The sequence below is a fragment of the Mastacembelus armatus genome, chromosome 11, assembly GCF_900324485.2.
Source record: "Mastacembelus armatus chromosome 11, fMasArm1.2, whole genome shotgun sequence".
Taxonomy (NCBI): Eukaryota; Metazoa; Chordata; class Actinopteri; order Synbranchiformes; family Mastacembelidae; genus Mastacembelus; species Mastacembelus armatus.
Window position 1 is genome coordinate 3373996 of NC_046643.1, and position 14543 is coordinate 3388538.

Sequence of the window (14543 nt, forward strand, 5' to 3'; positions counted from 1 at the left end):
CAACTGAAATGTTTGTAACTTTACTTTGCGACTTGGCTAAGAGTTGTGTAGTATATTACTGGTGAGAGCCACTGTGTCCAGTAATGTAAGTATTTGCACCGAACAAATCCCAAAGAAATTAGAGCAAAACAAGAATCACCATGTGTTTGATGCAGTAGAGATGCATAGATACATAGATACATAGGTAGCAGGTAATACTCTTAAGATTCAGTCTCTGCTTGTATAATATGTTTACCAGCATGTACTCATACCTGTGAATTTCAGCATTCAGATGTTGTTAGTGTATCTTAAGTGATTTTATATTAGTATAGGGGAGCTGAGGTATTTAAAACCAGCTTTTGTAGGAAGAGTCAATCAAGCAGTCTTCAGTGTAACTCTTTTGTATACTGTTTGATCCGTTTCTATGCAGCAATAGTTACTGGATGTGAAAAATGAAGAAACCCTTTGACCCAGTATGCAGCTGTTAGTTAGTGAACTCTGCAGCCTCGTAAACCCCACCAGATGGGGCTCTTGTCTCCAGTAGCATATCAAAAATAAATTTGCGAACATATATGGTAACTTTTCTAAATTATTTTTAATGGTAAAAAATTTAACAAATAACTGTAGTATTTACAGAAGGGCAGCTGGTAAATGCCTTTTGGAGACAGAGTTAAGCTGATCTTAGAAGTCTGAGAACTGTGAAACTATCATCAGCTGACAACCTGTTTTACTACAGAGCCCCAGAGTGTTCAAAATTAAATAAATAGGACATTATGAAATAACAAATTATTTGAATAAATATACACATTATTTAAATAAATATATACAATTTTATAATATGACCATGAATTTGTAAAATAATGCAACACATCTTTGCAGTTCAGCTCATTATGACATTTTTTCATTATACTTTACAAATTCAATTTATTTCAATTCAGTTTTATTTGTATAGCACCAAATCACAATCAATCATCTCAAGACACTTCACAAAAAAGAAAAACCCAACAATTCCCTTATGAGCAGCACTTGGCGACAGTGGAGAGGAAAAACTCCCTTTAACGGAAGAAAAAACCTCCAGCAGAACCAGGCTCAGTTTGGGCAGCCATCTGCCTCGACCGGTTGGGGTGAGTGGATAGAGCAGAGAGAAAAGAACAGCAACAATAAACAACAAATAGACACTGCAGGTTGGTGGGACCAGTAACTGCACATCAGCGATATACAGCTCCAGGACCAGGGACACCTGCAGAAGGTACAGAGAGAGAACACAAATGTGCCCATTATTATGAAATATTATTTCATTATTAATTCATTATGTTTATTACAAAACTCCTTTTTTTAAATTGCAGGAGTTTTTATTCCAAAAAGTCCTTTTTCCAATGTCCTTTTTATTTCATAATGCCAATTTCCAGTAGAATGATTGTCTGTCAATAAAATTCAGGAGGGTAGGGCCAGTTATGTGATTTAAAAGCTAAGCAGGCCCATACTTTTACACGTGCCACAATTATTATTTAATTTGTGCATGAATTTAAAAGTGACAGAGTACTAACATCTGAAGAAAGCCCTAGTTGAATGTTCGTGTGCTGGAGGGGTTTATTTTGTATTTTCCCATCACCTTATCAAAGTAAGTAATAGTGTAAGACTACTTTGAAATTCAGGGCTTCATTTAGTTGAAAAAACAATTAATAACCCATAGAACTGAATTATACACTAACAGACCACTTTATCAGGGACATCTGCGCAATCTAACATAATCCCCCTATAATGGGTTTTAAAACATGATGTAGTGCAGTGTAAAACTTCTGACCATTTACAGCTGAAACAGGCTCATGAATTTTGTGGATTGAACCAATTTAATTACTTAGACATGCTGCAAGGATAAAGCAGACTATTATAAATTGGATGTTTATATTGGTAACTGAAATCCTAATAAAATATGTATATATATATATATATATATATATATATATACTACAACATTACAATTGTGTAGCACTGTTGTGTAGTAATAACATCATGTGTCACAGATGTGTATCATTCAGCTTTTACACTTGTATTGTGCACAGTGATAATCCAGATTACATAAGTGCAGTGGGCTTTGGACAAAGGGTGATTGTGTCATAATGGGCTTATACTATTTGCACCACATGGCAGGGCTTTTGGATAAATACATGGTATACAGTATGACTCCTTTTTTGCTCCACTTGTTTAGTTAAACCTATATCACATATTGCACCAGAGGATTTTCCACCTTGAACAAAGCCTGAGAAAAACAGAATTACAAAACATTATTGGCCTTTAAAAACCTGCACAAGAGAGAGATAAGAGAGGTTACCCATGGCCTCATAGAGCCTGTTCCAACATCAAATGCAATTATCACTTCTTTACAACTAATTAAAGCCTGCAGATGGTGCTGCTTTACCATATTTTTCTGGTAGAAACACATTGTAGATTCTGCCAATTACTGTGAGTTTATAACTGAAGGTAGATAAAATAAAACAGGCCTTTATTATCAACTGCTGTCCCATGTGAAAGTGCTGCTGACCTTTTATCATAGCTGCCATCAACTGCTAATAATCTTCAGAGATGTTTATTTTTATACATCATTTAAGGATCAATGTATTAACTTTTGTTTTCTTGATGTTTATGCTTTGTCCCTAGAGGCTAGAGTAGTTATGGTAAAAAAAAGGCTAAAGCTCTATTCAAACAAGTCTTTTTAGGAGGATTTTCAAAGTTCTGGTCCACACAATAAAGTGATGTTGTGCAGAGTGCATAGCACTGTCCTAACTTAGAAGAGAAATTATATTTCTCCATAGAAGAGACATAAAATGTAGTATGTAAACATGTAGTATGTTTTAAATCAGTTTTAATAAGCATGAAATCCTCCTTAAATTTTAAAATCTCTTTTTGAAGTGTATTATGGTCACAAAATTACAGAACATAATAAGCCTTTACATTGGTGAAGCTGGAACCTTAAAATGCTTCAGGCATTTTGATTGAAAAATAACTAAAAATGACTAAACCAAAATAGTTAGTCATTAATTATCTATGAATCATCTCATTGTTTCAGTTGTGCCTATACATTGTGTTTGGTAGTGTAAATGTTTAAGTGCACCTCATGTTTTGCATGCCACAATATTTATTTGTACAACAGTAGCAGTCAGATAAATGTGTAATACAAACTACAATCTGAAATGAAGTAGAAGTATAAACTGAAAATACTTTAAAATACTTAGTTTCATTCCATCACAGATATTTTACAATTTTAAGGCTAATGGCCGGAGGTTCATTTGTACATTATTGTTAGTATTGTCACTCACTGAAAGGGTCAGGTAGTGCAAAGAGCTGACATTAAATAAAGACTTCTGGAGACTTCCTGATTTTGTTGAACTCTGTTTGGACTCTTGCCTCGTGTGTCATGTGTCTGTGTGTTTTCCACTGTCTGTTGGAGACCTTGGACATTCTGTTTTTCCTTGCCTGTCCACACTCCCTGATCCAAGTGTTAAACCCCTGCAAACCAACCCTGTTGCCTCGTGCTGTCTGCGTTTAGGCCTACACCTGCTATCTGGTAGTCAGTCCTGACACCCTTTAATTTTAAATGAGATACTTATAAAGTGCTAAACATGACAATACACTAAATTGGTCTGAATGTCTGTAGCAACAAGTGGGTATAACTGCCTACCAGGATTAATTATTTCATTTGTATCAGTTGTCCTGGTAAATAAAATTACAATTCTACAACTCCACACTGTGCCTTCAGAGAGGCCAAGCAGCACAAATGACCTACAATATGATCCTCATTGGGAACAGTTCCAGTGGTGAGTGAGGAGTGGATGATGAGGGGGAAGATTTGACCAGAGCTGTGGGGAGAGGATCTAGCTGACATGTAGAGGACTTGGATTTAAGGATGAGGTCTGTGATTTCAGAATCAGGAAGTTGGAAACTGGAGAATGGCTCACAGTGCAAGGGAGGTTCAAAGGAGGAGACAGAGGAAGAAGTAGAACTTAAGTGTTGCTGTTCTTTTCTCTCTGCTCTATCCACTCACCCCAACCGGTCGAGGCAGATGGCCGCCCAATCTGAGCCTGGTTCTGCTGGAGGTTTTTTCTTCCGTTAAAGGCAGTTTTTCCTCTCCACTGTCGCCAAGTGCTGCTCATAAGGGAATTGTTGGGTTTTTAGTTTTAGTTTTTGTAAAGTGCCTTGAGATGATTTTATTGTGATTTGGTGCTATACAAATAAACTGAATTCAATTCAATTCAATTGAAAGACAGAGGGCAAGTGTAGTGTGGGAGTGGCCTCAGCAGGTTCCCACACTGGGGACCACTCAATTTTGAAGTATCTCCTTGACCACCCTGTTTGGATTCTTTCCCACCACAAAGCTTATTTTCCAGAAGAATTATCATTATTTTATCAGTTTTTATAGTATATTCATAAACTGTTTCAAAAAATATATCTAGATGCAAAGGAACCATGTAGTTCAATAGGACTCATAGTCATACAGTGTTTATACTGTTTATACAGTGTTATTGATAGAAAAGAATCTATATAGAGGAAAATATGATATCTAGCTACATTGGAGACTTTAGGATGGATTGCTGTCTAAAAAGGTCTACATGGTAAAATATGGCCTTCATTTAGTCTTAAATGGCTTTTAACTAGCTATTAAATGTTAGCAGTCTGTGGTGATTGGGTAGACAATAGAAACAGATATAAACCCCACCACTGTGCAGTAATAATAGAAGCAACAGTAAATATTTATAATTGAGGCTCAAATCACCAGTAGCACTTGTAGTAGTCGACAGCAATTTATTATCCTGGGTTTCAGGGAAAAAATGTAGTTTGTTCTATACTAAATCCCAGTCTGTAGTTTAGTAGTAATCAGTTGCTTCAAGGCCTGACATTTGTAAAAGGACTGCCAGCAGCCTGGTACTAACATGTCATTTTGATGGGCACAGGCTTAATGGGGGCACAGCTATTAAAACTAGGCATTAACGTGTCCTGAGGGATCCATTCTGCTCCAGTTCTCACAAAGACTGCAGCCACAGTACATGGACAGTGGTTGGTTCACTGTGCCTGATGTGTTGCACTTCCAGCTCAGGAGGCACTTTCTCATGCTTCCCCGGAGAAAGTTGGCCCTCGTAAGCTAACTAAAGTCAAATTTGCGTCACTTAAAGATGCGCCATAGGTTTATGAACTCAGATGTTTTCTAGGTGTTAGTATGCGAGTGCTGACACCAAGCAACTTTGGGGAAATTATGAACTTTTACAGCTTCGTCTCTTTAGTTCAGTTAAATGAAATTTTTGCGATAGAAGCTGGAAAATACATCCTTCAATCCCTTTACAAGTGAACAGGCTAGCCTGTGCAGGTCTATGAACATAAACCAAATCAGCTGTTGGAAACAATCACAAAATGCAAGGTTTTATTAGTAGTAACATTGTTTGAACAGGCTAGCTAACGAAACCAAGAAACAGCGTGAGCAGAAGTTGACTTTCACATACTTTGTGTTTTTACATATGCTTCCCTGTCACTGTATAATATAATCAGATTGAAAAATAAATACCATTGAGCAGACAGACTTTAAAGAGACCACAAGGTCAGATGAACTTCAAAATCTGTAAAATCTATGCTTCCCCTTTTGTCCCATGTTTTAAATACTGTACAGCCCTTTTTAAGGTTAACTGAATTGAATACTTCATTGCTTAAATGCAAGCAAAGAGAGTCTTTGGGAATTGAGTGAAGTATTAGACTTGAGCTGTTATAACCAGATACATGCCTGCTTACAGTTTTTATCAGCTGCTGTTACAGCCCTGGGCAGATCTCTTTTCCCTAGCCTTTTTTTAATATTTGCACAGTGACACCTCTGTCACTTTACATCAAGCGCTGATTCTCCAACAGTAAACAGACACACGTTTTAATTAATTTGTCTTCAAGAAAATACAGGAGAGAACAGTCCTTTACCTTATTTTAAGAAAATAAAAAAAGCTTTGAGAGAAGAGTTACTAGACATAGCCACACTTTCTTGATGCAGCAAAGAGACATAGATTGATCCTTGCAACCTTGTAGCTTCAACATATCAGCGACATTATTAACCCTGTACAAAACTGTTAGTGATTAAAAACAGTGAGGGTAGAGTGAACACTGGAGGGGACATCTCACCAGGAGTGCTCAGTACTGAAGAAAAATAGGTGTATGGACAGAAAGTTGTTGTCTTAGTGATAGCTGACTCAACGTCATCTGGGATCATGCTCAGGGCATCTACCAGGGAGATAAACCCAGGTTCACATCAGCCACTTGTCCTTCTCCTTGTTGAAGTGCTCGGCCCACTGACGCGTAAGCTGCAAATAGTGGTCTGGTTGGTTGGGTTGGTAGTCCAGGTACAAACGGGTTGCTGTTTTCTTCGGTACAGCCTTCTCTATCTGCGTCCCTTCATGCCATTGATTAAAGGAAGTAATGGTGACAATTTCCGGTCGGACCGACAGAGCTGCCTGTAGGGATGTCTCATAATAACGTCCATTCACCCGGTTTCTGGTGTTATGGTTGTTCCATGCTCGAACAGTTGTGTCTATGTACCCTGGACCAACACTGGGAATAAACAGCAGATTGTTTGCATCGCAGAATGTCTTGATAGCTTTCCAGTTCTGATGGGATGAACCAAAGGAGAAGCCGTTGGAGGCAAAATAGGTGTAAATACCATCAAAGCCGCTAGCTAGGATACCATGTTTGTGGCGTTCCTCAACAATGAGGGCGACAAAAATGCCATCGTAAGGAGTGCCTCTGATGCTGTGGGAGCCTTTAGCTGTTAGGAGCTCTGCCCAGGACTCTGCTGGTGTCAGGTAGGAGTCGTAGACATAAAACAGAGGCAGCACTCGCCCTGTGCTGGACTTGAATCTGTAGAAGGCGCCATGTTTTCCATACCTGAGGAAATTAAAAGAAAGGGAAAAAACTGTTAGAGTGAGCATGAAATAAAACATTTTTAAAGCTACTATACTGTAGATACATTTTTACAGCTAGCAGTATGTATTTCTGCATGCCACTGGCAGCATAAAACCCAGAATTCAAAACTGAGGGAAATGTATAGCCTGGGTTTTGATTTTTTTTTTTTTTTTTTTTTTTTTATGGCATCACTCTTGATTCCTACTCGGTGTGAGATCAGTGGCTTCTTTTTTATTTGTCTACTAATTATCTTATTAGCAGAATTGTTATATAATTAGCGACCTGTCCAGGGTGGACCCCTGCCTTTCACCCAAAGAGAGCTGGGATAGGCTCCAGCAGATCCCTGTGACCCTGGTTAAGATTGAGCGGGTATAGATAATGGATGGATGGATGTTATATGATTAATCTCATAGCTTTTCTCAGTGTCCTCATAAAGCTAACATATTTCATACATCACCTGAGTTATAGGAAAAGAATATGAATATCATAAAATTTTATAAGGAAGAGGCAGCTTTGCTTTGACACAGGTTGAATTCAAAGCAAACGTTACCTGCTGATCTATTATAGCAAGAGAATGGGTGAGACATCTCTATTTATAATTATCAATTTTATCTACCTGCTCCTCATTTTCCCTTAGTGAGCTTCATGTATCAAAACATTGCTAGACTTCTAATGTTAGTGACCACTGATGAGGAAAGCTGAATGGTGAATGACAGGAAACTAATCCAGTAGCACATACAGACACACAGAAACATGACTTACTTGTCAATAATGTATTTGATGTTGTCATGCGTGCTCTGGTCTGTCCGCCCTTTGTATGCCTGTATGTGAAATGCCACCTGTGCAAAAACACATTTGAATATGGTTGTTAACTAAACTCTGCAAAAGCATAGCATGAATTCACTAAAATCTTCAAAATAAGCAGTCATGTAGTTCATTTCACAGTGAGCACTCACTACTCAGACTTCCAGCATATTATTTGTTTTGATGGACAGCCAGCATGAAAGCAGCATTAAATCAATGGTCTGTGAACCTTGCTAATTATTTAAACATGCTGTGTGTGAATCACAGTGTTGACTGAAGTGTCATTTGATGACTGCTCTGAAGGTACTCCATACAGGATGCATTTGTGAATTCTCAAGTATCAGACAGCTCCATTTCAGACACTATTTGTGATTTCAGCATGCCGTATTAGGGGAACAACTAAACATTTTTTAAAACATTACAGAGGGTTGTATATCTTTCATGGCAGACAGTAGACCTCTGTGTGATTCTGAATGTTGAAGATGCAGTCCACTGCTGGTAAAAGGTTCTGTTTTCATTTTTCCTCTGTGGTTTAGGAAGTGAAAGATGTGATCATATTATGGAACAAGGTGTTAAGTGATGACGTTACAGATGGAGGTTAACTAAAGGGTTAAAAGGATGTTAAGTAATAAGCCACAGAAAGGTCATGTCACCACCAAATCAAAACAGTGAGATCAGACACAAGATATGACAGACATGTCTAAGTTAGGCTTAGGGCGAGACAGTCTCAGAAGTTTGGCTTTCTGAGTGATAGTTTTTAAAATGTCTCTATTTTAAAACAGCTCAAATGAAGCTGTTCCAGTTGGACACCATGAACTATCCACAACCCATAAGTGTAGTCTAAGTATAGGGAGTGATAATGGCTTGTTCACAAATTTTGCATGGGTTTTATAGTGTCACTGAATTAACAAAACATCATGGATATGATTGACAGTGTTGAAACATGACAAATGAGCAATAAGTATCTAAGAATGAATGGTATGACTGGGATGTTGTCAGTCATATTAATGTATAATAAAAGAAGAAGCTAGACAGTACTGGCTTTTTCTCTGTGGAGACGATTATTACACAGACTCTGCAGAGCATTTATGAATGTGCATGAGACTCTGGATAATTGACAGAGGAATTATTTCACACACATTCTATAGCATTTCTGTAATGGTTTTCTATACAAACTGCTTATCTACAAAAGATGCACGTGACACACCTGCACATGCAGTGTAAACCTGAACTGTGACTTTTAGTGTCAGTAGGTTTGGGTCACAAGAATACAGGGTGGACTAACAGAAACCAAGAGAAAATAAGCAGTTTCTCCTTTATTGTTGTCCCAAAATATTAAGTTTTAGTCTACGTAAATCTGATACCTTGTGAAATCAGGAATGGTCTACTAATTTACATAACTTATTATGATAATTGTGTTGATGTTACTTACAAGAAATATACAAACATGCCTTTAATCATAACCATGCTGACAGTATCATAAATCAAGAAAATGATCTTAAGAAACGTTTACATCAGTATTGAAAACAAACAGGCACTAAACACAGTCTATGAGAGAGCAGTGAGTGTCCTCAGTCTGCAGACAGCAGATATCACAAATAATATCCTGAGGCTAAGAGTCTACTGTGTTTTCATACATGAATGAATCTGTAGGGCACTGGAGCTCCCAAATGGTCTGTTCAGTATTTATCGACACATGCTGCAGTTCTGCCTTTTCAGGAAGTGTGGTGGGCAGAGACTGTGTACAAGAACTAGGATCAGCAGCAGTTGAGTTGAGTATATGAGTTTGGAGTACTAAACTGTTTGTATACAGTACACGTATAGTAAGCCTTGAGGGAAAAACTTGATTCAGTCAGACATTACCCACTGGGCTCAAAGCAAACTCAGCCACGGCTATTTTCTGGACGTACCGGTGTACTGATTTGTGCAAAACAGCAAAAACTGATCAATCATTTTTATTCATTTTAAGTTGCACTTGACAAATAAACTCTTTAGTTAATGGTACAGTACATAACTGTTATTTCCATTAAGTATTTATATTCTCATGACATTTAACAAACATAAATCAACTGAATTTATTTACATTTCATACACTATTTCCAAAGCCTGTTGAGTGTTTGGAAATCTGCACTGCTCATAGTAGCTTGCTGTTGTCTTCTCTGAATTTCTCCCTTCTTGTATGACACCTTACCACCACCATCTTTAGCCTGCAGCATGTTGGGGATTTCTGGAGAATGGAAATGAGAGGCAGAAGGAGGAGGCTTGCCCCATATTGTTATCTAATCCGTCAGTACGCTCAGGTGACATGGGATGACATCTCCTTGACTGACCCAGGAGAGTCTCAGAAATCCCTTTTTAGCTGGTTTCTCAATAATAATTAAAATTTGAAAGAATATCTGCTAAGTCTTTTTTAGATGTTTGCGGTCCAAAGGGAATTTTAGTTCATATGCATGAGAGATTTTTAGAGGCACCTAATTAAAATATGAAATACACTGAAACTGTAGCCATGAAAATGATTCCACAGAGAACAGTGTTTTGTGTTTTGTGACAAGAGCTGAGAGTTGAGTGATAGATACCCTCTGTCATCCAGGAAAAAACTGTGGCACGCTTGTTTGCTTCAGTCAAAGGAGAAAAAGGTCTACTGCAGCTCAGTGGCAAATAGAAAAGCAGTGACAGAACTGTTGTGCTGCAAATACTGAATGCTCAACACCCACTCCATCTTTCAAAAGAGGCTGCAAGGTCTTCATAAACAGTTTCCATAGCAACGTGATGTGTTTGCCGCCCAGGCTCAGGCTTGTCAGCTGTCTTGACTGGTTGGAAATCATGAAAGGCCAGTGAGGTAAGATGCTGTTCAGTCGGTTCCTGTTTGGCTGGGAAGGATGTGGATGAAAAGCGCTGTATTTGCTCAGATTCCCTCTATGTTGTGTGATGCAGACAGACTCATATATTTACGTTAGAAGTCTCAGGTGTGCAGGCACTCCCACAACTAACAAGCCTCCTGAACAGCTTTCTCAAATGTTTGGTTTTTCTTCAGATAATGAAAAAGCACTAACCTGAAGCATATGGCAGCATAGATTGGCCCCCTGCTGTAACTCTCCCACAGGCACCATGCTAGAGCATAGAATACTAACACTAATACGTCTCTGCTTTAGGAAAATTTGAATTTCTCTTTTGTTTGCAGTCATTCGGACATCAACATTTCACTGAGCCACCTGGGTTAATCTTTGATCACTTAGTGAGGATGGAAGACTGCCGGGGATTATAGATCTGCCTGTGTCCTCCTATCTGACATATGTGATGCATTTAGTGATTCCTGTGGCACAGATGGCCTGATCTTGATGAAATTTAGTAGAGTGATCAATCGGTACACCTGATCCTACTTTTGGATATAGCCAGAGGAGTCCTCTTATCTGATGTCCTTAGGTAGGCATGACATTTGCAGAGCAGATGAACACATGACTGCTCATATTCACAGACTTCGGCCTGTATTTGTCAGTTGCAACTTTGGTGCACTGAAACACTAGAGCATTAGCCCTTAGGTCAGCTGTGAGATAGACACTGTTGTGTAAGCCTGACTGAGACACACAGAGAGACCCAGTTCTCAGTCTAAGACTTCCATATAAGGAGCATGAAAGTAGTCTGAAGGAAAGCGCTTCTGTCTGGTTAATGCTGAATCTACAGTCTGTACCCAGCTTGTTGCCACTGCTGTCCTAAGCACCTTCAGCATCTTATGGCTTTATGGTATCTGAAACCTTTTAGTGCTACAATAGATGGAGACATTATTAGATGGAGTTGTGCACTGAAAAGGAAACTCTGCCCCAAAGGAATTGAAGTCTTTAAAAAAAAGGCTATTCTCTCAGCTAAAATTAGTCTTATAGTAGAACATTATCACCTCTCTACAACAGACATATTGCTTTAAAAGCGGGATGAAAAATCTCAAAATTTTGTACCAATGTTTTATGTAGTCTGATAAAAGCTAAATATGAAAAAAGTGCCATGGAAACTGATTTAGCAAATAAGTCATAATGTATATGAAGCATGTGGCTTGAGCATGTACTGAAGCTTTGACTGGTGCTCTTTTAATTACATTATCCTGTGGCATCCTCTTATTCTGCAGTGGTTTTAATGGAGCCCGACTGGAAATCAGCAGCATCACTACAAAATGTAGTTAAAATTTGCTTGACTTGTGAGGAGACTATCATGACCCATTAGCTGCTGTATCAATATCTACTTAACTATCTTAGTAACTGACTATCAGCTTAGCAGTAATTGACTGTTATTTGTAAGCCATCTAGTATGGAGGGATATTGTGAGTGGCCGGTCAGCTGGAGCAGCCCTGTGATTAGTCAAGTCAAGGTTGGAAGCAGCATTCAGACAAAGCTACCTACTTCAGTGCTTTACACAGGCCTCAGTGCTGTTGCTTTTGCTCTTGTCATTTACATGTCTTTTTATGTAATGCTGTAAAGTGTTTCCAAGAAGCATGTGACATATTTCAGAAACTGACTTTAGTACCATATAGTCATGCTGTCAAGATCATAACCAACATGCTCTCCATACTGATTATATTAATATTTTTAGGTTTCCTTGTGACAACACAGCAAACTGTCACTGGCACATCATTCATTCATTCAGTAAATCATCAGGAATGAAAAACATACCGGTAGTCTCACCAGTTACCTTGATGCTGTGCCTGTGGGCGGCGTCCATCACAGCAGGAACAAGGTCCTCTGTGGGCTCCCCATGGTCGTCTGCCACGCCAGGAGGATACCAGGACAGCACCAGCACCCCTGCAACACCACAGCATGGAGAGGAGGGGAGGAAGACTGGTCTGAGTGCAGCAGGACCAGGGTACTTTTCTGGACTTTCTGTATCTTTATTTCAAACAATACCACAAAGTAAAAGACATAAAGATGACACATGAATCCATGGAGGGTGGCTTGGCCTATCTGCTAAAGAAACACTGTAATAACACCTCTATATTGTATATTGAGTTTTCTCCTACACACTACAATTGTGTTTTTTTAAACTTCAGGCTTGTCTCTCAGTACTGTCCCTCCTAGGTAACCCATATTTACAAAGCTTCTTGAGGTAGCATTCATTTCTTTTTTTTCTTCTAAAATGCTCAGTTGGTTTTCTCTTGTTCCCCATAATGTTGTTGTCTTTCACTTTACCTAAATATTTTATTGGTACACGATTAATATACAGAATTAATACTACACTGTAAGTTATAGGCTGTATTATAAGTAGAATTTGTGATCTGAACAGCTTTTTTTAATCCTATAATATACATAAAAAGCCATGACATGTTTTTCAATGTTTTGCATGATCATATTAATATCAACGTTCTTGTCTTGTGTTATAGTGCTGCTTTAATTACAAAACACAAAAATACCTATAGTTTTAATGGGAATTTGGGAATTGTAGTTTCAGGCACTTATTAATCATAATGTGACCTAAACTGACTAAATAAAACGACAATTAATTGGTGGGGATTTCTAAGTTCTGCCTATGGCCCATAGGAGACAGTCAACCCTTTACCAGAACAATACAAATATGACGAGCCAGTGTTAAGGAATAGTCACCTGCTGCAGCAGCTTCTATCTGGGCCATGTGTGAGTCCAGCACCTTTGGGTCCCTAGAGCTGTATGGTCCCAGCTCCGGGTAGAAACTTGAGGCAATGTCTTCAGGAGGAGTGTGCCGTCCTTTGGCATGACTGGCTGCAATCTTAGGATCCCAGTGTGGCACCAGCACATGATCCCAGTGAATGTACTTGTTGTCCACACTGGGGGCTCCGTACCACAGGTAGTAAAATATGTGAACATCATAGAATATGCTGTAATCTCGGTCCGATTTGGTGAAAACCACCTTAGTGTCGCTGCTGCCCACATGGAACTTATCCGGCGACTCCACCGCGTCTTTCACATCCAGCCGCTTCCTGTCGGATCTTTCCCCGATAAAGTCCATTCCCGGGGCCAGGTCCGAGAAACCATCGCTGGGTTTCAACGTCCTGAGCCCCATCATGGTTCCGAAAATGAAGAGCGTGAAGAGGAAAAGTGCAACAAGGGCTTTCCTGCGTAGCCGAGTCATTGTCGCTGTCCGTGGTGCTGCAGAAAAGCACCCAGTCCAGAATCCAGCAGGGGAATAACACGGGTTTCTCTCAGGGCCAGCTACAGCACATGAATGCAGTCTACGTCTTTCAGCATGAACTGGCGTCGAGCAGGTAAAAGCAAAAGCGTTCAGTCACTGCAGCGGCTGGTGCATGACCGAGCTCGCAAAACGCACGATAACACTGTGGTTTCAGGTCCATCACCACGGCCGGAGCGCATCCTCACTATAACGCCTGTTCGCCTTTGCACTGCCATGATGAACAGGTCGGGTTTGGGAGATGTCATCACTCAATACTTCTCTCATGTCTCCGGTGAAAACAGAAAGCAGTCTGATCAGGGTAGCAGCTACCTTTATATTCCGTCCGCCTGCGCCTGTTTTCTCCGCCGAGCTGTTGCAGCGGCTCTGCCTGTCAGCCCATTGCTTCTTACAGCAGGCGGCTTCTGTCGTGCTGCTAGAAGCAGCCCCTCGGTAGAAACACGGGCTTTCGTTATTTTAATGTTGGCACTAGACGAGAGAATCAAACATTTGTGTCTGCGGTGCGAGCAGGAGGGAGGCGGGATCAAGCCCGACCGGAAAGAGATGTATGAGCGCTGATTGATGCCACAGTGCCCCCTACTATCTCTTATTTATTTTGTCTAGGTTCATATGCGCTGACCTAATTGTGTCAAAGATAAAAAGGTGACTCAGGCTAATTTCCCCTTCAGTGCAGGACAAGGATAAGATCT

The 14543-nt window shown here is 39.6% G+C and overlaps 1 protein-coding gene across 1 annotated transcript; it reads right to left on the reverse strand.

The window, feature by feature from the left end:
- Window positions 1–6251: 6251 nt before the first annotated feature.
- Window positions 6252–13815, reverse strand: maneal (mannosidase endo-alpha like). The gene is made up of 4 exons (XM_026300614.1): window positions 13293–13815; window positions 12388–12497; window positions 7669–7745; window positions 6252–6888 (listed from the first exon to the last, which is right to left on the reverse strand). The coding sequence occupies exons 1-4, from the start codon at window positions 13795–13797 to the stop codon at window positions 6252–6254; spliced, it is 1329 nt and encodes a 442-aa protein (XP_026156399.1). The 5' UTR covers window positions 13798–13815.
- Window positions 13816–14543: the final 728 nt, after the last annotated feature.